The following is a 25,907-nucleotide window of genomic DNA, read 5'->3' on the forward strand; positions in this document are numbered from 1 at the left end:
AAGGTGGGATGCAAAAGAGATAAGATATTCTCATAGCCCTAGTTAGGGTGACAACTTGGAGGCCAGAAAGGGAGCCAGCGGGATTTTTAGGGTGCTTTGGACAAAAACATTCTGCATCTATGAACTCTTTTTCTGTATGGGCCTAGCTTTTCTGTGGCATCCTAGTTTTATTTCATTTCGCTAACTATCCATTCCTAGCCTATCCCAGAGCAGCATCAACATCTTTAAGGCTGAAAGGGGAGGTTATGTGCGACTGCGTCAAAGTCTGTATAGGCTTCATATTTTTCTCCCCACAGAAATCCTCTGTTCAGCATTATGTAGAGGAGTGTTTGGGTGAGGAGTTAGGAGTAAAGATTGTTTGTGTGCAGTAGAAAAATGTGTGGAATGGGTGGAATCCTAGAGTTGTTAGACCTTGCTTAGCTTTCTGCTAATGTTTAGGAAATAAAAAGAGCAAAGAAGTCTAGATTGTTCTACCCCTGCTCCAAGCCCGACTCAGGCACAGTCAATCCTCCTCTGCTTTCTTTGTACTGATTAACAAACATGTTTGCTCTCTCTCTAAAGGTCATTTATGCACAGAAGTTTTACCTAAGGTTTGTTGCTGGCTAGACCCACATTTTCCAGTTGGGAATCTATGCACCAGCAGTATCCAAGCCCTTAAATTCTGCATTGTAATTGGCTTACTTCGCAGTGCTCCCTGTGAGAGAAGATTTTCCCCCAAAACCCAATTGCATCTTAAAAAAGCATTTTAAGAACAAAAACAAAAAACGGAGCAATCTGAAAGGGGGGGGGGAGAAATCCAAGCCTCAGTTTTAAAAAGCCTTTGTGCTGCTCAGAAAGAGCTCCGAGGAAGCATTTGAATCTCTGCCTCTTTACACACTGCTTTGTAATTGGCTGTGAGAGAAAGCAATCTTCCTGTAGCCCGCACTTTGCCTTCTGCATAGCGATTTCAGCTGGGCTGAGCTCAGGGAAGAGGGAAGAGTCAGGTTAACAAAGGAATGGGAAGACCCGGACACTGCGAGGGCTGGCATCAAAGTCATTTCGAATGGACGGAAAACTCGTGCAGAACTCCAAGGAACAACCAAGTCATACAGGGGCCGAACGTGAGTCCAAGTACCCGTGCATAAATGACCTAAGTCAACATGACAGTCACTTCTTTTCATATTTTGTGTGTGATATTCGTGGTCCATTTTCTCACAGGGATGGGAGCCTTGTACAGCTTCTTATTCTACACATAAGTACATTGGCATTCTGTTCTGTGGCTTTAAGGTGTACATGCAATAACCAAATTACACTTGAATCAAAATCGAACTTTTCCAGAGGTTTTATCTTACTCCCTCGGTTTCCTAGTGCATTCTGTTTGTACGGTCTCACTCCAGCCATATGTACCTGAATATTCACCAGAGTTATCTTATTCAGTCATAATCTTATTCTTGTTTTGTGATGGTAAACCTTAGTGAGGCAGAGGAACTTGATATTGTTCATCTAGTTGAAATTGTTCAATGTGATCCCTTGTTTTCGTCTAGGTTACAAATCAAACTTGGTCATGGTGGGCTCCGTTGACAGAGCTAATTGTGAGATGTGAAGTGCTGTGGAATCTTCTGGTGTAAAAGTTTGCAGCAATATCTATATATCTCATTCCCAAGTGTGCCTCCTCTCTACGGATACCTAAATCCACAGATAGGGTGCTCCTGACCCCCAACAGATTTTTCTGCAGAGTCAGGGGACCCCCTGGGACTGCAGAAATATCTGAAAAGTTATAAAACGGGGTTTAAAGCCCTCCAAACTAAATAAAGTATTCTCTGCACATGCAAAAAGAATGCACCTACCATTGGCAACTGCCAGCATCCCCCAGGCCTGGAGCCACGATGGGGGGGGGAGATGGGGGTGGTGGCTTCAGCCACCAAGATCGGGGCGGGGGATGGCAACCTCGGCTGAGATTTGGACTGGGGGATGGCAGCCTTGGCTGGCAAGCTGCCAAGACGGATTGTGGAGTGGCACCAGAGGGCTCAGCAATGGGAGGAGGGATTGAGATTCCCGCCATGAATTTCATGGCCCCCCACTTGTTAATGTTATTTTACAAGTGGGGATACATTTAATAAGTGCCTTTCTTCCGTATTGGAAATGAAGTAAGAATGCGTGAGTGTCTCAGCAGAGTCAGTTCACAATTCTGTGCTCCAGTTTCTCATAAACAATAATAAACTTTAATATCTGTGAGTTACTATCCTCTAAGCATGACGTGACTTGATGTGTGCTCTGGCATCTTTGAACATTTGGCTCATCCGTGCCAAGGCAAATTGTCCATTTCTCAGGACACTGCTACAGGTTCTAGATCTGTGCTTGTTGGGACATGCCTGGTATTTCTTCACCCATCCCTTCCCCAGCCACAGTCTTACCAAACAGCTTGCCACAAAGCATCAGTGCTGGATCAGACGGACTGAATCAGACTGTTGCGACATGATAATGGAAATTATTCTTCACTGCCTTCTTTTTGAAAGGAAGGAAGCACTTGGCAAGGAGTGCACACTCCTTTTACGTTCCTCCAATCACCTTCCTCTTGTTAAAACTTTCAATTGCTGCTGTTCCTTATCTTATGGGGGCAACCGTGGCTGGTTGACTAATTTTGCAGCTCAATGACACAGTGGCCCATTGCAATCTTCCGGCTGGGTGTGTCAAAGCACCCTGTAACTGCAGCTTGACCCTGTAGCTTCAGTTGCCTTGTCGCTGCTGTGAGTCAGCGTCTGGTCCATTGGATTCACGTGGTCTTCAATATATTATGCAAACTTGTATGAACCTGGATCTTGTATGAATTTACACCTTCTGGTGTTTCACTGCTTCCTGATTAAACTCCTTGTGGGAAGAGTTTGTTTGTGTAAACTAGCCACAGGCATGTGGTTGAAACTAACAAGGGCTGTTTCCATATGGAGGCTTTTCTCTGCGTTGGTTTCCCCGATCCTCTGTATATTCTTTCTCAAACTTTTCTGGAAGGAGTGCATTAGTAAGCTGCCTGGATAGGAAGGGTTGCAGTTAAGAAGGTCTCACATGACTGTGCCACTTTCCTTGCTTCATTTCCCACAACCAGGCTACCAGCGGGCTTTGGGGTTTTTTTTGGTTTTTTTGAGGCCGAGCCTGAGGAGGGCAGAGTTTGGGGAGGGGAGGGACTTCAGTGCCATAGAGTCCAATTGCCAAGGTGGCCATTTCTCCAGGTTAACGGATCTCTATCAGCTGGAGATCAGTTGGAATAGCAAAAGATCTCCAGCTAGAACGTGGAGGTAGGCAACCCTAGCAATGACAGGTGTAAGCTCTCCTGCCGTTTCCTCCTTCACTGCTGTTGACCACATTGGCTACTGTGGGCTTGGCTGGCAAAGGTACAAGAGAAGGCAATGGGCAGGCCAACTCCTGTTGTTACTACTGACTGGGATTGAACTGAGCTGTTCTGGTGGCAGCCCCTCAGCTCTCCTCTGGGTTTATGGGTGGACTCCCCCAAAAATTCAGTATTTTTTGGATTAGGGTATATAAGACCTTAAAATTGTCAGTATTGTTTTTTAAAAAAACCAGCCAAACCCTTATACCGGTATGGGTTGTCTTTTTGGCTTTTTTCCAGATATCCGAAAATGTTCGGCTCTGTTTGGGGAGTCTTTCCATGATTCGGGGGGGGGGGAGGGGTTATAGACAGAGGCACTAAATTTGCAGCATAGCTGCTAGTGACTCTGCTTACAATAACCCCCAAGTTTGGTAAAGATTGGGTCAGGGGATCAGGGGGGGTCCAATTTTATTGGCCCCCAAATGGAGGAAAACAATGAACCCCCTCAGCAAAGCTGTGCTTCTGGAAGAGGCTGGGGCACAGAAAGCAGGGCTTGTGAGGAAGACTTTAGCTGGAGGGCCAGTCTATAAGGGAGGAGGTGGTCCTTCAAGTACTGTGGCTGCAAGTTATTTAATAGGGTTGCCAGGTCCCTCTTTGCCACTGGCTGGAGGTTTTTGGGTGGAGCCTGAGGAGGGTGGGGTTTGGGGAGGGACTTCAATGCCATAGAGTCCAATGGCCAAAGCAGCCATTTTCTCCAGGTGAACTGATCTCTATCGGCTGGGGATCAGTTGTAATAGCCGGAGATCTCCAGCTAGTACCTGGAGGTTGGCAACCCTATTGTTTAAGGCCTTAACGGTAAGAACCAGCATTTTGAATTGTGGTCAGAAACAGATGAGTTGTTTTCCTCCCCATGAGTCCTTTGGCACTGGGAATGATTTCGCTGGGAGTAAAAAGGGGCTGCTGGAACACAGAAGAGTACAGTTATCTAGTTGGGGTATTTTTAGCAGTTTTTGAGAAGGCCACCATCAAAGGCTCTTTGGAAAACATAATATAGTAGTCATGGGTAAGTATTTAGATCCAATAATTGATTGGTAACTTGATAGCTCAGTCTAGCCTGATATTGTCAGATATCAGATATTGTCAGAAGCTAAGCAGGATTGACCCTGGCAAGTATTTGGATGGGAGACCTCCAAGGAATACCAGGGTTGTGACACAGAGGCAGGAAATGGCAAACCACTTCTGAACATCTCTTGCCTTGAAAACCCCACCAGGTTTTACCATAAGTCAGATGTGACTTGACGGCAAAAAAACAACAACAACCTCATTAAGAGAACGGTAGCAGAAGGTAGGAGTGAATGGACAGTTTTTACAATGGAGGGAACAGTGTGATCCTCATAATATTGTACATTAATGATCTCTTGTCAGGGAAGCTTCTCCCTTTCCTGTAAATCACTATAACTTAATTCAGCAGGCACACCTTTCTTTTCTTCTCCTTTAATACTGTTGCCACTAGTATTCCTGTATGTTGAAGGTACTTCCTCCTGCCTCAACTTGCACTTATTTCCACTAGTCTGACCATCCGCATAATTTTTGGACAGATTGAAAGAACAAATAGGTTTCTGAACTTACTTACATTTACAGTTAAATTGTAACTCAGCGGCTGATAACAGGAGGACATGGAAAGGTTATAAGGTGGGTGTGGAGCACGCTAAGGGAATTCCCACATTCCAGAAGTTGGAAAGATAGGTGAGGCCCTGAGTCAGCAGGGCACTGAAACTATATGACAAACTTTAACCAGTTAAAGTGTTATACCTTCCCTATTAGGGACCCTAGGATGTCTATGTGGAATTATCTCTAGCTGGGAGTACTTATTACCTTCAGAGCGAATCATGCATGCAACCACAGGTTTTCACAAAATACTTCAGCCCATAATAATATCCTAAGGTAACCTTGCCAGAGTTTTCACATAGGGTGGTGTACTGCTAACAGGCGTGCTGTGGGATGATTCAGTCCTACTAATCTAGACCCACAGAGAGTTCAGCTATTAGATTAATGAATATTTTGAGAATTTCCTCCTGTAGTAGCCTGTTTATTCATACAAGAGCTTTGGCATACTCTGATGTGTAATGGTTTTATGTGACCCATCCTGAAGACAAATTTTGTCTTTTCTGTGTTTTTGCAAAGAATGCAGCCATATTTTGAGTGCAAAAATAGACAAATCCAGATGTTACGGAGGGAAAAGTGTTCTAACATTTGAGGGGAAAGTGTCCTATCATTTGCTCTCATAGCGGGGGAAATGGTGAATGCAGATTGGCAGCTCCTCTAGCTAAAGAACCTTTATGCACCATTGGTCAAAGCAAGCCTGCCCACATATGAAGTCTTCAGGTGGTTCTCTGGCAAGTTCTGTTTGTCCACAACAATGGCATGATATTCCATTCACCCTCTTTTTTTAAAAAAAAAAGAACTTATCTAAACGTGTATACTGATATAGGCCTCATTTCTTAGTTCTTTTCCCAACCCCATGAACAATAAGACCTCTATCTTAGGGTTGCCAGGTCCCTCTTCGCCACCGGTGGAAGGGTTTTGGGCGGAGCCTGAGGAGGGCGGGGTTTGCGGAGGGGAGGAACTTCAATGCCATAGAGTCCAATTGCCAAAGCAGCCATTTTCTCCAGGTGAACTGATCTCTATCGGCTGGAAATCAGTTGTAATAGCAGGAGATCTCCAGCTACTACCTGGAGATTGGCAACCCTACTCTATCTTTTTATGCTATTGCTATTAGTTTAGTTGTTTATAGTCCTTTGTTTGGTCCCTGTTTCTGAGACTGGGAATCTCATTAATCTGACCATGAGCAAATTTAAATTCCAGATTTCTTTTTCCATTTCACAAGAGTGCATTGCATAACTTTAACATCCTTATGATTGTTTACAGTTATTGACCCTGCTTCTGTTAACATCTTCTTAAAACTTTGCAGGCTCTGACTGTGACTAAACTGTACTGTCTACTCCAGAAGCATTCGGTTGTTTTGTATGCTAGAAAGGACAAGCAACAATCCAAGGGCAAGTGGGACGACAAATGTTTGTGTGTGAGCTAAACTGCATATATTGGGAGAAAATATCACTTGGTAACCGTAGGTGGCACTTCTCAATAGGGCTGTCAGTTCGGTTCTGCCCAAACCGAAAAACAGCCGAATTTCCCCTGATTCGGCAGTTTTTAGTTCAGGACGAACCGAACTAAAAAATGGCTGGAAAACGGGGAGCCGAATTCAGCGAGTTTGGGAGTTCACGAATAAATTCGGCAAATTCGGGGCGCAGCAGCATAACCGTCAGTAAGCAGCATTCTCCCCAGGCCAGTCGGTGGCCAAACTGGGTCTTCTTCTGGCCAATCAGTCAGGATTGAGTACTGGAGGATCAGCTGCTGCGTGGCCCGGCCGGGGAGAGAAAGAGAGAGAAATCCTCGTGGGGGGGTGCGTGTGCACATTCGCTCTTTTCCGTGGCTGCAGGGGGCGCATTTTGGGGGGTAGAGACCCCAAACTTTCAGCGGAGCTTCAGACGAGCCTTCTTAAGAGACCCCCCAAGTTTTGTAAACATTGGGTCAGGGGGTCCCAAGATATGGGCTCCTCCCCTTTTCCATTTCTGTGGCTGCAGGGGGCGCTTTTTTGGGGGTGCAGCCCCCAAACTTTCAGCATAGCTTCAGACAATCCTTTTTAAGAGACCCCCCCCCCAAGTTTTGTAAAGATGGGTTGAGTGGGGGCAGAAATATGGGCTCCCCCCTTTCTCTTTCCGTGGCTGCAGGGGGCGCATTTTTGGGGGTAGAGACTCCAAACTTTCAGCGGAGCTTCAAAGGACCCTTCTTAAGAGACCCCCCCAAGTATTGTAAACATTGGGCCAGGGGGTCCCGAGATATGGGCTTTCCCCTTTTCCCTATTGGGATGAATGGATCACCCGATCCTGTATGCATCTCCAGAGCGGCAAATCCAAGGCAAAACCTCCCGTGCTTAAATAGAATTGTATTGGATTACCCAGTCCTCCCAGCCCCTCCTGATGGAACAGAAGACAGCCACAGTAAGACCCCTTTGGGGGCTTTAATCTATAATTTTTCTCCTGTGTGTGTGTGTGTGTGTGAGGGGGAAGCAGAGTCTGTGTGTGTGTGGGGAGGGAGCAGTTTCTGTGGGTGGGTGGGTGGGGGAAGCCAAAGGGGGCTTTCGCCCATTCTGCCTGGGGTGTTTGTGCCCCCTCGAGTCTCTCTCTCCCTGGTTTGAGCGGGGGCTTCAGTTGTGTGTCCTCAGGTTTTCCCTCATTCATAAGATCGGTTAGGTCTATTTTGATGCTTGCTCAAAACTGGTTTTCAGATGGGGACTTAAAGAATGCATTTGCCTGGTCCCGACTCGAGTCCGATGCAAAAGGGGAAATTCCACCCCCTCCTGCTCATTATGCATAGCTAGCTGCCTCTGTCCCTTTCCATGGTTTGCAAACTCCCAGGTGTCAGGTGTTGCTTTGCATGGTTGCAAACGTGTTGCTTTGCATGGTTGTGTTGCTTTGCAGTTGTGTTGCTTTGCAGTTGTGTTGCTTTGCAAACTTCTTCACACCTGCCCCGCCCTTGCTCCCCGCAGCTCAGCTGTTTGTCGGGGCTGGGAGCTTTGTGCGTGGGCGGCAAGCTCTGCTCAGAGATGCACATTAAGGGTGGGGGGACTCCTTTCAGGGCCCATATCTCAGCCCCCCCGACCCAATCTTTACAAAACTTGGGGGTCTTGCAAAAAGGGTCCTTTGAAGCTCCGCTGAAAGTTTGGGACCTCTACCCCCAAAAATGCCCCCTCGGAGCCGCGGAAAGGCACGGTTGTGTTTTTAATGGCTTTATTCGGCCCAATTTTTTCGCGCCAAATTGCACAGACCCGAAGCGGGGGAGTTCGGACTTGGGCATATCCCGAATCCAGACAGGCTGAATTCGGCCAAATTCAAACTATACCGAATTTTTTTTTTCAACAGCCCTACTTCTCAAGCATTTTACAGGGTAGCAGGTAGTACATTCAGCTACAGAAGTGTCAAGAAAGGAGTCTCTTTCTCACCAAGATTATTGCCATGACTTTAGCAAAAAATAATGTAGAATCTAATTGGCTTGGCTATTATGTGTTCCATAGTTATCTCATCAGGTCTCAGAAGCTAAGCAGGGTCAGCCCTGGTTAGTATTTGGATGGGAGACCACCAAGGAAGTCCAGAGTTGCTGTGCAGAGGAAAGCACTGGCAAACCACCTCTGTTAGTCTCTTGCCATGAACCCCCCCCCCCAAAAAAAAGGGGTTGCCATAAGTCGGCTGCGACTTGATGGCACTTCACACACACACACACACAGTTAACAGGCACAAAGCTTCTGTTGCAGGGATATGGAAAATGTTTGTTGTGGGGATACGAATTATAGTGGTATTGGGTAGGTGAACACTACAGGAAAGGTAAGGAACATGTTGATGATGGGTAATTGTATAAAGGTGATAGCTAGATGTTCTTGCAGCTGCAGTTCTTGCCCTTTGTAAGGATCCAGCACACGGCTAGGGAAAAACATTGCCTGTATGTTATTCCAGATGGGTAGCCATGATAGTCTGTATTAGCAGAAAACAAAACAAAAAAACAGCAGTTTAGTAGCATCTTAAAGATTAAACAAGAGAAGCTGGTTTAACAAAATGTCCATATAATAATAATTGAGTAATATATTCACTCAGATGAGGGCCACTTCCCACTTTTAATAGACTGGTAAAGCAGGTTCAACATAAAATCTACTGCAAGTTAAGCAGATGCAATATGAAATGACAGGGGTATAGCTAAACTAACTTGACATCCATAAGGGCTGAGATATGCAAGATATTAGCAATTATAGTGACTGAGGAATCCAAGATACCACCCACCCCAAATCTTTTGTTTGGATCTTGTTTTAAACTGGCCTCTCTTTGTAAGATCTCTTCCCCTCCCTGTCTTTCTGTCGTGAATATAAAAAGCATGAACCTAATGAATATACATAGACACTTGAATGGATCTGATGAAGTGAGCTCTTAACACCTGGATAAGTCTTTGAGGTGCCACTGGACTCCTGTTTTATTTTGCCAGTAGATTAATAATTTCTGCCTTTCATTTCTTAGCCTTGGTAGGATGTGCATGTGTGCATGTATGTGTTCATAATAGATCTCTGCCACTTAACCTCTCCATGTTCCATATGATATCTCACAGAATAACATAACTTCCATGTGTTATGTCATGCCAGGTGAATTCCTCAGTGGCAGACACCAGCTGCTGGAAGAAGCCCACCATGATCACTACAGACAGGTACAGGTTAGACCTCTTCAATGGACGCATGGCTGCAGTGCTGCTCACCTCTATCTACGTAACTGCAATTGGTGATGTGACTGTTGCTCACCTGGTCACCTCAGAAGGGCGTGTCATGCAGGTCAGTTGTAATGTGCAGAGCTGCATCTCTGTGCTATTTCTGTTATTGTGTGTTTCATCTACAGAGATGGTGATCCCTCTTGGTGCTATGACTTAACAAGGAGGACACTATCTCTTTGTGATATTTTTAAAGTTTTACAACTGAAAGCCAGTCCATTAAGTTTAGCAAGTGTTTATGTTACAAATACAAACCCGTTTGATTGTCACGGTTCTCCCATAACGAACCCTGAACACAAGTGTGGAAGGCTAAGGAAATTCAGATAGGGAAATCTCAGCATCCTTAAAAACAGCAACAGCCTTGTAACAAGAGTTCCTTGTAGGAAGCCACAACATATAGGTTGAAAATGAAGATTTATCCTATGCAAGGAATGTGTCACTGTTAGATTTATCCTGGTGTTGCTGGAAAGTAGGTCTGTGAGTGATGGGAATAGCATGAATCCTTTGTGCCCAGATCACTACCACGTGTCTGTCTAATCATCTTGTAGCTCTGATTGATGATGCTTCTGGAAATGTGTAGTTACAATTCTCCCGCAAGCAATGGCATGTTTGCCAAACTAGATAGGAAGTTCCCTGGAGCTCTTCCTCCTCCACTAAAAAATCCTGATGGGCCTCTTTTTTATCTTTCTAGGTGGTGCTTCAGAGATCCGTGGCCTATACAGTCACATTGGCCAACTTCTCCTTGGGGGAGAAACTGCCAGCGCTGCGAGAGGTCAACAGGCTGCAGGATTCTTTGTTCTTTGTCACAGGAAATAAGGTGAGGTATATGGGGATGCTTAAACCTGACTGTACTTGGCCTGAGATTTCCAAGGAAAGATGACATATCTTTTTAGGAGGGTGGTAGGAGGACAGTATTCTAAAGATTGTGTATCAAGGCTGAATTTTGGGGAGCTCTCATCTATATCTGAACACCTCGAACCCACTGAAATGTTGAACAAAATCTAGTAGCAGGAGCCTTATAGAACACTCCAAGTTCAGAATGCCAGTGGGGGATGCATTCTTGACTACTTAAAAACCTTCCTGCATGTAAACTAACCCCCCCTCCAACATATCAGGGTGAAAGCCATTCTGTATGATAGGCTAGATTTCTGCGGGGGGGAGGACTTTGTCAGGTGGGATCCTTCATCTGCGTTCTGACACACAGGAGAATTATTTCCATACTTTTTTTGTTTAGCATTTTTTATGTAGTATCTTTTGTGGAAAGCACTGTCTTATTTGCTATGTCAGGGTAGCAAATGTCTCTCATCTCAGCATTGCAAGGGCTTGGTTGAACTCCTTATCATATATGTGCATTAGCATAGTTTGGCATGAGAGGTTTTGCCTTGGATTTGCTGCTCTCTAGATGCACATTTTCCCTATCTGAATTCTCAAAACTCTAATAATAAACCCCCATGCAGAGTTTTGAGAATTCGGATGGGGGAAATGTGCATCTAGAGAGCAGCAAAATCCAAGGCAAAACTTCCCATGCATAAATGGCCTAGATATTTATATTTCTACAGGAAATCTTTTGATTGGCTAATCCCTACTTTGTAATTCCATTTCCGGAGATACTGAAGTTTTAATTGAAATAGATTGTGATGCTAAGTAGCCACTTAGCTTTTCCTCTGTTTCCCATGGGGGCTGGGACTCTGTGGTTTTATTAAAGGCAAAGATTTAGGCACACCGGATGGCAGGCCCAACTGTGGCCAGCTATTCATTCAGCCATTTTAGGCTGTCCTGGAAAAACACTTTCAGGCAAAACAGCTGAAAAATAGAGCTCAGAATATGATGACAGTTTTTTTTACCAAAACCAGGTGTATTATGGGCCCCATGCAGGTATCTCTAGTGTCTTCATAGGAGATAGAGGTAAGATCTTCCTGGTGTTACGAGGTTTCTGAGGGCATACTGGTTAAGTGGACCTCAATCCTTTTGTAGTGATGTAACATCCTCTTCCTATATGTGTGTCCCTCTTGTAGGTATCACAGGTGAGCGTGACTGGCCCAGGTTGTCACCATTTCCTGACCTGCCTCCGCTGCCTAAAGGCGGAGAAATTTATGCAGTGTGGGTGGTGTGGAAATTCGTGCACCCATCAGGAGGAATGCAAGACACTATGGAACCGGGAGAGCTGCCCTCCTGTCCTCACTGATGTACGCAAGTAGGCTTTCAAAGGTGTCCATATTTGTGAGATCAACAAATAGTAAATGGATGCAGTGGTTAATGCTCTCTGTTGCCATGCCAAATTTCATTTAGTGCTTTGAGATTATCTTAATGCCTGTTCTAGTATTTCTGTTTGTCAAATGCCTGAAGCACTTGAGCATCTTGGGAATGATAATGCCTGCATTTTCTGATACATGCTTTTCATTAGAACTGCACAACCTTAGTGTTACATTAGTAGTTTTCTTTTCCACAGGCTTTTGTTTTCTTACCTTTCTATTTTCTTTAATTTCTTACTTAACGTGCACTTCTAATATAAGCTCTCAAATGACCCTGGTGAGGGGGATGTCCTATTGAGTGAAACTCAAACTTACGGTTTCCTTTGTTCTGTGAAGTCTCCACACTCCTCGAAGCTGAGTTTACCATGGGTAGTTAGCATTGTGATTCTTAGGTATTTTCTGCACACACACACAAGCAGAACACATGAAAATTTCACAAACCGAAGGCAGCTGAAGGCCGTCTTTGTATAATACATTCTACCAGTAAATCTTTTTTGCTTTGGGGATAATTGGTTATTAGGTTTGCCAACTCTGGGTTGGTAAATTCCTGGAGATGTGGGGGTGGAGCCTGGGGAGGGACAGAGACTTCAGCAGGGTATAATACCTTAGAGTCCACCCTCCAGAGCAGCAATTAAAGCATAGGGAAGCCAAGAGAGATCACTGAGGGAATACCAGATGAAACATTAAAGTCTTTACCAGCTGGCGAAAGATGGCAACAGAAGGGAACAGATGAATCTCCCCGGGGAGAGAGTTCCAGAGTTTTTGTGCCAGGACTTGGAAGTTATTCTCCAAAGTTGCCAGTCACCTAACCTCAGAAGGAAGGGACACCTGAAGCAGGCCCTTAGAAGATGACTGTAGCAGTCAGGTAGGTTCAACAGGCAGTAGGCTGTCCTTCAGGTATGTTGGTCCCAAGCCATATATGGCTTTAAAAGTCAACTCTTGGAATTGTGCCAGGAAAACAAATTGGGAGCCAGTGTAGATGGGCCAAGTGACCAATTACCCACTACAGTCAACATCCTAGCAGCAGCATTCTGGATCAGTGTATGTTTCTGAACCATTTTCAAGGGTAGCCCCCACAGAGTGAGGTTGTGTGTAAGAAACAGTGACCATGTGCAAGCCCTTGTAAGTTGCTTTGCAAGTGAAGTGCCTTCACTGAGCAAGCCAAAAGTGCGCAACTCAGACGGTTACATGGGCCATAATGGATCCTGACTGGAGTTAAGTGGGGCCACCTTGTGATGCCACCCAGCTCCACTGTGGACCCATGTTACTGTCGTGGGGGGTGGGTGTCATTATTATGGTGTATTACTGTAGAGACAGAGCAACTGTTTCTCATCTTTGCACTGCCACACTCTGATTCTACCTTCTATCCCCACTTGCCTTTCTCTTCAGACTCTTAGTGTAAAGGGCCGTCAAGTCACAGCCAACTTATGGCAACCCTTAGGGTTTTTAAGGCAAGAAATGAACAGAGGTGGTTTGCCATTACCTGTCTCTGCGTAGCAACCCTGAACTTCCTTTGTGTCTCTGATGCAAATACTAACTAGGGCCAACCCTGCTTAGCTTCCAAGATCTGATGAGATCGGGTTAGCCTGGGCCATCTTTTACCCCAACCTTTTATATTACATTTTCATTTAGTACCATTATAACAGTGTACAGAGGGTGACATTCAAAGTCTCTATTCCATCAGCAGAATGGCAATTCCATGCAAGGGAGGTGGTCACTTCCAGCTGCAGATCCCACATCAAAACCTTTGGTGTTCTTGAGGGTTTCCTGCCTTCAGAAACCACTTTTTGGGAAGGAGGAAGGATTCAGTGGGAAGAGGGAGCAGGACAGATCCACTGAATGAATGGAGCTGAGTTTGTAGTCCCTTGGATCTAACCTGATGAAAACAGAAATTAATCAAGATAGGAAACAAATTAATCACAGGATACCTACTAAAAATAAAGCTATCCTAATGCATAGACTTGCCACTGTTTCTTCCAACCTGAGAGGTTCTATTATATTGTTTCTATAACTCTGTATTCTGTGTTTCTTTAAGCTTTGCATGTTTCTACCCTCTTGGCTCTTTATTTAGCCTATCTGTCAGGGTCTGGCTCCTAGCTTAGCCTGACTTTACTCCTAGATGGTTTCAACTCGGCCAGGCCAGGGAGCCTGGCATGCCATCAAGGTACGGGGTCACATGTCTCCGGTTCTCATGTCTGTGTATAGTATTTCCCGTTGTTTTGCACAGCTGCAACCATGTTTAGTCTTTCTAGCCTGGGAAAGCTTATCTCGGATTCTACTAGCCTTTTTACCTAATCTCTCCATGGTGCCTTTTTAAACCATGTGTGCCTGCTTTGTTACCCATTATTAGCCTTCCATGCCATCATAGCAGTCAACTTCTGCATTTGTCTAATTGCTCCTAATAAAGTCTAAACTGCTTCAGAACCACTTGCCTGGATGAGTTTTGCTTGACGGATGCTAGGGATAAACTCCTGAGTCTGACATTAGGCTAATAACTAAAAAATAGTGCTAGGGAGGGAAAGTGGCATGGTATAGCCCATTCTTGTCAGATCTTGGAAGCTAAACAGGGTCATTACTTGGGAAGGGAGACCACCAAGGAAGTCTCTGCAGAGGAAGGCAGTGGAAAACCACTTCTGCTTCTCTTGCCATGAAAGCCCCTTGCTGGGGTTGTCGTAAGATGGCTGCGATTTGATGGCACTTCGCACACACGATAGTGCTGGCCTCATGTGGGCAATACAAGCAGTGCAAGAGGGCCAGTCACAAAGGGCCTTGCATATCTGAGGGAACCCACAGGATTATAGAAAGACATTAATTTTCCTTGTGACCCTCACATTGGGGGGAAACCCTCCCCAAGGAAAATGCATGGACTGCTCATATACAAGCTCTGGAGTGAAACATGATGAAGATTCCTTGTCATCTGTGGAAGTTACCCAGACAACCAAAATGGCACCCAAACTCTTGTAATTCAAGGGAATCCTGCAACTGCTTGGTTGCTGTTTTGGTTTCCTTAACAACCTCAGCAGAAGGAAAGGAGTATTTTTGACTTATTTTGCATGGTTCAAGGGTTCTGAAGCCCTACACTCTGACCTGATCAGCTCTCCAGCTGTCTTCAGAGTTCCCTCTTGGTATTGGTTGCTCATTTTCAAGACAGTGGCACAATCACAGAGGGTAGAAACTAGCAATTTAAAAAAGAAAACCAAGTTTCTGGGATACTGAATTTAGCACGTAAGACCAAATTTACACGGTGCAACTGCAGAATCTTGCACTAAAGAGCCATAGCTGCTGATATTTTTTTAAATGTTGAGTGCTTTCTGTATTCCTTCTCCCTTGTACTAACCATTTATTGTGATTTTCTTCTTGCTGTTTGAGTCTCTCTTCATTCCTATTCCTGTTCTTTCTTTTAGAACTGAGCATCTTTCTCTCCTCTAGCCAGCGTTTGTTCTGAGAGATCAGATGCTGAAGTAAAATTGAAAATACATGTAACTGTAGACAACTGGGGTATGGCCATTTCCATTTGTCAAGCTTTGGCCACAGTACAAACTGTAAAACTCTTTTATCTGCATCCAGTTCAGCTTTTTGTCACTCTGTGCACCTAAAAGGATACCCTAAACAAGCATTTTGACATCTTTGGCCAAATGAACCACATCAGCAGAGTTCTGAAGCCACAGCTAGAAGGAAGGCCTGGCGGAAGTTGGTTCTTCCCCAGTCTGCTCTCCTTGTTTAGCAGGATGCCCAGTCAGTAGAATAACTGGATCTTAGTGCTATCTAGCAATAGACAGCTGGACCAGAAGGCTATTAGAACTTTGCAAGCAAATGTAATGCTTTGTATATCTTCTGTTTTCACAGTTTCACCCCAAAAAGGCACCACTGCATGGCAGCACTAAGGTGACTCTCTGTGGCATGGGGTTTCAGTCACGTCCATTTTATTCTGGTGTTGTTGACTCGCTAACTCCCCTTGGTGACTACTGGGTTACAGTGGGACAGAAGAACTGCACTGTGCTGTTTGAAGAGAGCCTTGGAAACAGGTATATTTTAACTTTAAAGAGCACATTGCTCTATAACCAAACAATATTCTGCCCCTTTCTTCTCTCTAGTTCTCCCCATTTTCTTTCTCCCTCATCTGACCTCTGTTTGCATGAATGGATATGTCCGTGCACATACAGAGACAGATATGTAGGGAGGTGTTCTTGGTGGCTGTTTTCTAGTTATGAGATCTCCCCATAGAGATACACTAGGGTCAAAGCCCGAGTACCTTTTTGAAGTCTTCCATGGCCTGTTTGGATTGACTTTGGAGGCTTGTGTTAAATCAGCAGAGAGGTTGGAATGCACTGATACCGTTATACTGTAACTCTATCAAAAGTTATTTTAGATTGTTAATTATCCTGAGAATCCTATACCCTATAGGCTATAAATCTAAAATAAATACAGGCATATGTGGCCTATAATCTACAATATTAATTTTTCCTGTCTTCCAGGGGTTCTAGATCTCAGTTTGTCATTTAGGGTTGAAAGAAATGCATGAGAAAAAGTAGGAGAGATAGTAGAACTTTACTGTCGCCACAGTGTCCTCCATAGTTTCTCTGAAGGACTACTTGCAAAAGGCTGAAAGCCATTGGCATCATTTTTCAGTACTTGCCAGTGATACATGCCAGAAGCATGCTGCAGAAATTGCAGTGTCCTGTAATTACTTTAGCTGCAAAAAATCTATGTCTGCTGATCATGAATGTTTTACTATTGGCTTATTTCATTGTGCTGATCTTAGTATCGCTGAATTCCTTTTTGTAAAGTGTAATGTTTGTAGGGGTCTCTTTTGGGTTTCCAATAGCCTGGCAAACTCTTCTGTTATCCAACTTCCCTCCAACAAACACTGACAACATGGGAAATGTCATAACAGAGCAACTAACAACAGGTACAACAAGCAGGGGACTCACAAGTACTTGGAGGGGGCATCCCGTCCCCCCCTTTATTTCATCTTTCCCTTCCCTGAAAGCCCTCTTAGCATGTCCCCTTTTCAAGCTTCCTTCTCTTCTTCCCACTCACCAGCCCAGCCTATCCTTCTCTGCTCACAGCTTCAGCTTTCGTTCCTTTCCCTCTCCCAGTAGCCTCTGCCTGGGAAAACTATGGCCGAGTTGTTTGAAGTGCTGCACCCAAAAGCAAGCTTTAAGCAACCCTGGATCACATGCCCCCATCATCTTCATGTGGTTAAGCTCCTTCAAAAAACCATAGTGATTTATTTCTCCCCATCATTACCTTGGAGGCTTTGCAGCAGAAGCCGGTCATATACAACTTGGCTTTGGCAGTGGCAGGGATGTCTGCTGGAGGATAAGTTGAGCGGGGGGAAGCAAGGGAGGAATTTTGTTTCTTCTTGTGTGGGACTGTATTGATGCAATCTATTGAGTTCTACTGAAGAACTTACAGTGGTCTGGTGTCACCATGAAGGAAAGGGGTGTATGTGTAGCTTTGATGAACAGGATCTCATATCCTTTTACCTCCAATAATTTGTGCCACTCAACTTCCATGGATCTTTGTATGTCCTATTATACTTATGTTTCAGTGCCCAAGCACCTTTGGATAGGGGTTGTGTTAAGGAGCACTTGGAGCTAATATGCACTTCAGAATATAAAAAATGACATATAATATGAAACCTAGTTATTTCATCGGGATCCTTGGATAAGTCCATTTTTTAAACCCAGAAGTTTCAAATCTTCATGATTGCATTCATGTTAGCAGTTCTTGGTGAGGCTGGGTTCCATGGTTTTGAAATCGGTCCCTTTTGCTGAGTGCAGTGCTGTTCATGAGATCCAAATCTGTTTTTTCTTCTTCTCCCCCTTAATCCCTTTTATATAACAAAACCCAACTTTTTCCAGACTCTTGGAAAGAAAGAAAAAAATCCAGGTTCTTTAAAAAGTTTATAAAGGCACACAAGTTAGCATTTTGCGACATTTACATTTAGAGTTATATACATTTGCTCCGTCTGCTTGATTTGTTTGTATGATAGAATTTGTGGTTTATGGTTAGAATATGGAATTTTCTAGAATTCCTGCTGGTAGTGTTTTTTTGGCCTGTGTAAAGTCCTGACATGATATCATAGGCATTAGTTGCAGCATAAAAGCACCTTCAGTTGTCATGTTGAAATCTGGATACATTTTTGTGTGTCACCGTTTACACATTGGCAGTGTTCCCAGAGTGGAAATGAAGCAGCAGCTTCTGCTATTTCCTGCAGTGCAAAATGTTACCCCCCCTTGACCTCTGTCAGACGTACAGTCATCCTAGTGAACTTTGATCTGTATTTGATTAAAGCAAAACAGCTAGGTATCACTGCAAGTTTTTTTTAAAGTAGTGAAATGATTGGAAAATGGGCAGGAGAACCCATTGCATTAGGAGGAAAGGGAATACTTTAAAAGAACTGTACCAGCATATCAGGATTAGTGGATTCCTTTGTTCCAGACTAAAAAAAATCTAGCAGGTCTGAATTAGCTCTAAACCAGGGATTCTTCCTGGGCTAAACAAGGCCCAGCCAGCCACAGAGGAGGAGAGGCTGTTCACTCCTCAGTGATGGTGGCAGCAGGAAGGGCAGTATGCTGGGCCCTCTGGGGTGTGCATTTCTAGACCTTTTTCAGGAGCTCTCCACCAAGACTATATACAGGTATGCATTCAAAATTCTGTCACCTAAATCCAGTTATTTCTAGATTTTGGCAGCATCCTACTTAAAGGTGTCATTCTGTCTTTAAAGTTAAACATACCTGGCATCGGCCAGTACTTGCCATGAACACCCTTCTGGGTACCTTGGAGACTAGAGCAGAGTTGAAACATGGTAAATAAATAACCACATTTTGCATCAGTCATTTCTCTGCTGCCAAAATGGATCTTAGACTGAATTCTATCCAGTCAGTAGCCTTCTAGGATGTTAATCCTCTTCTGTGAAGTTGTTATTTTCCACCATGTAATTAGGTCTTCTGCTCTTGAGGCTGTCTAAAAATATAATGAGACAAGTGGGAACCCACAAGGACCTGCAGGAGGCAAGTCCTCACTGTTTCCTCCTTCCCTTTCCTGAAAGCCCCCATAGCCTCTCCCCTTTTCCTGCTTCTTCTCCCCTTCCCACCCAACAGCCAAACTACATTAATCTGTCCCTTTGTCTTTGTGTTTCCCACTCCGCCTCCCCCTCCCACAGCAGCCTCTACCTAGGAAAACTATGGCCCAGGTGTGTGGTGCTGGCCACTGGGCCAGGCCTACTAGTATGGTAGGGAACCTCAGGGACTTGTGGGGGGCACCTCACTTTCCCCTGTATCCCTCTCTCCACATTTCCTCTGGTCAACCCCCATATTCTCTCTCCTTTCCCTTCCTCATTTTCACTTCTCAGTTATTCACTAACCTACCTTTTATATGCCTCCCCTCGTCAGCTATATTTATTATTTATTTATTTATTTTTATACCCCACATTTCTCCACAGTGAGGACCAAACCCGCTTATTCTCCTCTCCTTTTTCACCTCATAACAACCCTGTGAGGTAGGTGAGGCTGAAAGTATGTGACTGGCCTTGAGCCCAGCTTTGCCCAGCGGGCTAGCAATCTAAATAAATAAAACAAATCACCCAGTGAGCTTCCACAGCAAGGTGGGGATTTGAACCTGGGTCTCCCAGACCCTACTCTGAAGCTCTTACTGCTATGCCACACTGGCTTTCATAGGGTTGAAGAGTAGCAAGCAGCCAGACCTAGATGAGTCAGGCAAGTCAGGTGGTATCAAGTCACCCAGTGGTTGCTATCAGGCCTGATACCAGTGAGTCTTTCCTCACCTGCCCCTGCTGTCTTTTACTCATAGAAACCAAGCCTTGAAATGCTATGGTTGTCTAGCAACTGTCACTGAGGGAATCCTTTTGCTAAAGAAGAAGAAGAGTTGGTTTTTATATGCCGACTTTCTCTACCACTTAAGGGAGACTCAAACCGGCTTACAATCACCTTCCCGTCCCTTCCCCTCCCCACAACAGATACCCTGTGAGGTAGGTGGGGCTGAGAGAGTGTGACTAGCCCAAGGTCACCCAGCTGGCTTCATGTGTAGGAGCGGGGAAACAAATCCAGTTCACCAGATTAGCCTCCGCCGCTCATGTGGAGGAGTGGGGAATCAAACCCTGTTCTCCATATCAGACTCCACTGCTCTTAACCACTACACCATGCTGACACTATGATAAAGGTGGTCCTTTTATCATTTTGGGGGGGTTTCACACACACCGCCGATTTTTTATTTTAGAATTCACATTTTTGTGCAAACCAAGGGCATCATTCAGGTTTGCAGAAAGATGTCTTGCCCATTCACAGCTCCAATCACCAGATTTAAGTATCCTCAGATTTGGCCAACTTCACTATTAGTATATAGATGAGCCTTTTAATTATTTCTCCCATCTGGCTAAAGTTCATTGCTCCCAGGTTAGTATTGTGCAAGTGAACTGTTTAGAATGACTTTTCATTTCCTGGTGCTGACGTGCAGATTCACAGCATTAGGGCAGTCTATAAGCACCTTTCCCCGCAGTGTCCTTTAAAGTCCTGCCGTTCTTTTCACCATCCTTCCTGTCTTTCAGGTACAGCCAAGTGCCACGGTGGAAGAATTCTGGTGAAGTTATTGTCTGTGCTCTAGAACCTCAGGGCAAACAGGTGGATCTGGAGCCACAAAAAGTTGAAGTCACCATCGTAGAGAAGAGACAGACACCATTTTATATCATTGGCTCTTCAGTCCGTGACGGCTTTATGTTTGTGGTAAGTTTAGTTTCTCTCCACCAGCTCCTGCATGCTTCTTTTTGGCTGTTCCTCAGTGACCTAGTGAGAGTTTTCTAGATAGACTTGTTGACATCTAAGTATAGGCATTCTGGTGCTATGTAAGGAGTTGTGCAGAGGCAGATGTTTGATGGGACCAGTGGTATAGAAGCCGCCTTGAACCAAGAGGAAAGGGCGGGTATAAATGTTTTAATAAATAAATAAAACATGCAAGAAAATCAGTCTCATGACTTAAATGTCTTTAAAAAGCTCTCATAAAGCAGATGGAGAGCCAGTGTGGCGTCTGAGTATAACTGGCAGATAGTACATGCTTTTTTGCATTCCTTTCTAGTTTACCTGAGAAAGTTTTGTATTAGGCCAGGTCTATTTAAACATCTGTTCTTTTTATTAACAGGAGCCAAGAGTAACTTCTATCCACCCTGCATATGGCCCACAAGCTGGAGGAACAGAGATCTTTATCTGGGGACGAAACCTCCTGGTTGGGGACACAAGGAAGGTGATGATTAATGGCCTGGATTGCCCCCTGGTCAACCAAAGGGAAAGGTATGGCAAGTGCTGAACCTCAAGGATAATATTGGCTTGTTGGGCTGGGAGCTGGATGCAAAGCCTTTTTAAAAAGCCTGGAGCTATTGTTCTGAAACAAGATACATTCGGAAGAGTAATCCATATTGTGCAATTCTCAAAGGAGTCACAATTTAATATGTTGGGTCCCTCTCATTTCTAAGCAGGGTGTACACTGTCAATGAGAAATAAATGCAGATCCATCACATATATTATCATGGCTGGTTTTGAATAGACATAGAAGAAGGGGCTCCTTTCCCCTTCTCCAGCTATGGCGGTAACCACTCAAGAAGGAAGACAGTCACAGAGTCATAGCTCCTCAATGTAGGGTTGCCAACTCCAGGCTGGGAAATTCCTGGAGATTTGGGAGTAGAGCCTCGGGGGTGGAGTTTGAGAAGAGGAGGGAGCTCAACAGGGATGTGATGCCATAGAGTCTACCCTCCAAAGCAACTGTTTTCTCCAGGGGAAGCGTTCTCTGTAGTCTGGAGATCAGCTGTAATTCCAGGAGATCAGCAGGCCCCATCTGGAGACCGGCAACCCTAATTAGAGGATAAATATAGAGGTCAGTTTCTGAGGGTTCAGAAATGACCTTCCAGCATCTGATGGTGCAATGTCAACTCTTTCTTGGGGAGAATGGGATTGGGGTATGTGTACATGCATGCAAAACTGTGGCTAGCCGCTCCCCCGATTTTCATACTTTCTTAATGAAAAACAGTCCCAAATGTTCAGTGAGGTCTGGCAGGAGGCTGGCATTAGGTTTGTTTTTTTGTGTGTAAGAATTTACGTGGTGGAATCACAACCATATCCAGCTGCTGTAGTTGAGCATCCTTTCCTCACAGTGGCTCGGTACTCCCAGGCTGATGTTCACTCTAGATATTTATTTATTTATATTATTTCCATTATTAATAGTTCGCCTTTCTCACTGGGAATGAAGGCAGATTTCACAGAGTGAGTCAATACAATCAACAGGAAGGAACATTAAATAAACAATGAAATAGGATTAGGGTTGTAGAACCAACCAGAAATCTGAAGCAAAGCAAGTATGGGGAAGGGAACAGCAGCTACTTCTCTGTCAAGCAGCATCTGCCAATACTGTATGGAAGGGATGTCCTCAATTCAACCCCTAGGTTTACAGGTTCTGAAAGGGGTTGTCTAAGTCTTCTAGCTTGCAGGTTAAATTAGTAGCTATGAATATAATTTCACCACTCTTTCTTAGTGTTGACTTTGTCCAAAGGACAAAGACCATTTCAATGGCATGTGATGGGGCAAAAGAGATTTCCTCCCAAAGAGGTAGCCATGTTAGCCTGTTGCAGCAAAAATATATAGGAGTCTTGTGGTATTTTAAAGACCAATACATTTTTGCAGTAACATAAGTGTTCATACTGTAGCATACGTTTTCATGTCATAACTACATTATAGTAATTTTTATTGTGTTGTACCATATGAACCTTGTCAGGAATCCTCACACAGGTCGTTTATGCATGGGAGTTTCACCTGAGGTTCATTGCTCGCTGGACACTTTCCTGTTGGGAATCTATGCACCAGCAGTCTCCAAGCTCAAATCAAGAAGTATTTGAGTCCCCGCCCCTTTAAATGCTGCTTTGTAATTGGCTTACTTTGTAGAGCTTACTGTGAGAGAAAATCCACCCCCCAAAAAACCAATTGCTACATAAAAAGGCATTTTAAGAACAAAAAACAAAAAACTGAGCAATCTGAAAAGGAGGAGGAGAAATCCAAGCCTTGGTTTTAAAAAGCCTTTCTTCTGTTCAGAAAGAGCTCCAAGGAAGCAGGAAGTATTTGAATCCCTGCCTCTTTACATGCTGCTTTATAATTGGCTGTGATAGAAACCAAGCTTGTGTGTGCATGCTTTACCTTATGCATGGGGATTTCACCCGGGCTGAGCTCTGGGGAGAGGGAAGAATCGGGTTAACAGAGGAATGGGAAGTCCCGGGATTTGTGAGGGCTGGCAGCAAGGTCATCTCTAATGAATGGAAAACTCATGCATAACTCCAAGGAACAACCAAGATAGTCCAGGGGCGAACGTGAGTGGAAGTACCCATGCATAAACAACCACAGTTACTTTCATGGAACTACCACCAGCATGGCGACCATTTGTACAATTGGCCAGGCATGTTGGTTTACAAATAATTGCATTAATATAATTGTACAGAGCAACCCTTCCTCCCCAAGACTGACAGTGTAGAGAAAGGTATAAGCGATAGATGTCTGAGAAAAGCCATGTCATGTTTTTGTCTTTTTTTTTAAGCAGCCAGGGAGAAGAGGCCATAATTTGTACCAGTCCTGCTTCAAACAACCTGACCAGCGCTTCTGTGACTGTAGTAATAGATGAAGAACAGTTTCTCTCCCCACAGCACTTCTGGTATCGTCAAGATCCCCAAGTACATTATATATCTCCAAACTGCAGCTATGAGTGAGTCAGCCTTTTCAGTCGTACCTGTTTCTGAGGCAATGTTTTGCTTCCATCGCATCACATCCCCTGACCATGCCTTGCTGTGATGTGTACTGTGCAGCAATCATATATTCTAATAGCCAAGTGCAGGCCAACCTGCAGGTATCTAAATCCACAGATCACCTCACACTGACAGAAGACAGATAGTTCTGCAAATTTGGGGGTCCCTCCCTCCACCAGGTTTGCAGAAAAATCTGACCACATTAAAAAATACATTGGGGAGGGTTTAATTCCCTCCCAACTCAATAGTGTTGTCTGTGCATGTGCAGCTGCTATAATCCTTCACCCGTCATTCTGCTGAGGCAGTGAAGCTGCATGAGGGTGGGGGAGGTGGTGATTGAGGTGGGGAAGGGGGATGGGCGAGCAGCTGGGTGAGTTGACAAGGCAGCAGAGAGGCCTGGCGAGGCATTGCTCTGGCTGAGGCGGTGAAGCTGCTGAGGGACTGAGCAAGCCACCGTTGCTGAGGTGGTAAAGCTGGCAGGGGGACAGGTGAGCTGCCACCACCCGAGCACTGAAGAGTCTGGGTAGCCAGGTAAATGGTCAGGGAGCCACCGCTGAGGCCAAGGGTGCAGCCAGAAGAGCTGCCACAGCATTGAAGAGGCTGGACAGCCAAGCAATACATGCCTGCTAATGCACAAAGGGAGAGTGATGGGGTGGGGAGGCAGAAAGAGAGAGAGAATGATGGGGGCAGAAAGAGAAAGGGAGTTACTGGGCAGAAAGAGAGAGTGATAGGGTGGGGGGTAGAAAGGTAGGGGGCGTGGCTCAGTGGTAGAGCATCTGCTTGGCATGTAGAAGGTCCCAGGTTCAATCCCCCACATCTCCAGTTAAAGGAACTAGGCAAGTAGGTGATGTGAAACACCTCTGCTTGAGACCCTGGAGAGCTGCTGCCGGTCTGAGTAGACAATACTGAGTTTGATAGACCAAAGGTCTGATTCATTATAAGGCAACTTCATTTGTTCATGTGAGAAAGAGAGTGAAGAGTTGGGGGCAGAAAGAGAAAGAGTGATTGGTGGAAGAAAGAAAGAGAAAGAGAGAGTGAGGGGGCAGAGAGAGTGATAGGGTGGTGGGGGCAGAAAGAGATAGAGAAGTGATAGAGTGGGGGCAGAAGGAGAAAGAAAGAGAGTGTGGTGGGGGCAGAAAGAAAGAAAGAAAAAGAAAGAAAGAAAGAGAAAGAAAGAAAGAAAGAAGTGACAATAGACATGGAAGAGACTAAGGGACAGAAAGTAAAATGGGGTGGGGGGGAAGAGAGAGAGACATGGAAAGAAGTTGGGGGAGAGGAGTGGAATCAAAGGTGGGGGGGGATGGGATGGCTGCTCCTGCAAGTTCCTTGCAAGTCCCTACTTGTTTATTATAATTTACTGATGAAATACAGTTCCTGGAGTCACAAGTCATCAAGACTATTTCATCAGACTAAGGGGAACTCCTTAAATCTCAAGGAGGTGGTATCTTCTGTTTGGCCTTTGCAGGCCTGGGTGGCAGTAGCACTGGGAACTGAGTAATAATAATAATAAATTTTATTTGTGGCTAGTATGCCAGATAAAACAGGTAAAACAGAAACTGACCATACAGAGTAGATGTTTACAACCAAGGCCAGCAAAATTAGGAATCACCCAATTTTACATTTCCACAGATTAAGGATGTACATTAAGGCGACGTAGCTTCATTGCGACTGCACAATATTTTGCAACCTGGGTGGTGATTGGTGAGCTATCTCCCAGCAGAAACCTTTTGGTCCATTCATCCTCCTCACCAGAGCTCATTTCCCTAATCAAAGGGTCAATAGTATTGAAGCTGGCTGACTTGTAGAGGGAACATCTAAAAAATACATGCTCAGTGGTTTCCAGCTCCCCTGTGTTACATGGGCAAAGTCTCTCCACTCTGGGGATCTTCTTAGGGAACTGAGTACTATGTGTACAGTTAACCAAGTTTATTGTCCATACCACCAGGATACCCTTAAAGGTCACCTTGGTGTGGCAGTTTTGGTTTGCTCTTATTTCATGGCCTTCTCACTGCTTTTTTCAGAGGTTCAAATATCTCCATCTTTGGCACCAATTTGGATTCAGTGTATTATACAAAGGTACAATTCATGACTGGGGGAGTGCAAACAGAAGCCAAAGTGAGTATTCCAAGCAGAAGGAAAAAGAGATGTAATTATCTCTCGTCACTAAATATTGTATACTGTATCGAACTGAAGC

At 44.6% G+C, this 25,907-nt stretch overlaps 1 protein-coding gene across 1 annotated transcript in view; it reads left to right on the top strand.

The window, feature by feature from the left end:
• The window catches only part of MST1R (macrophage stimulating 1 receptor), a 70,349-nt gene that overhangs the window by 15,025 nt on the left and 29,417 nt on the right, over positions 1-25,907 (top strand). The window contains exons 2-9 of the mRNA XM_056854680.1: positions 9,546-9,728; positions 10,356-10,481; positions 11,680-11,850; positions 15,763-15,941; positions 20,489-20,663; positions 21,076-21,224; positions 23,512-23,673; positions 25,735-25,828. Coding sequence (XP_056710658.1) covers positions 9,546-9,728; positions 10,356-10,481; positions 11,680-11,850; positions 15,763-15,941; positions 20,489-20,663; positions 21,076-21,224; positions 23,512-23,673; positions 25,735-25,828 — 1,239 coding nt within the window. The remainder of the gene's footprint in view (positions 1-9,545; positions 9,729-10,355; positions 10,482-11,679; positions 11,851-15,762; positions 15,942-20,488; positions 20,664-21,075; positions 21,225-23,511; positions 23,674-25,734; positions 25,829-25,907) is intronic.

This window comes from Euleptes europaea, chromosome 1 (assembly GCF_029931775.1).
Source record: "Euleptes europaea isolate rEulEur1 chromosome 1, rEulEur1.hap1, whole genome shotgun sequence".
Lineage (NCBI taxonomy): Eukaryota > Metazoa > Chordata > Lepidosauria > Squamata > Sphaerodactylidae > Euleptes > Euleptes europaea.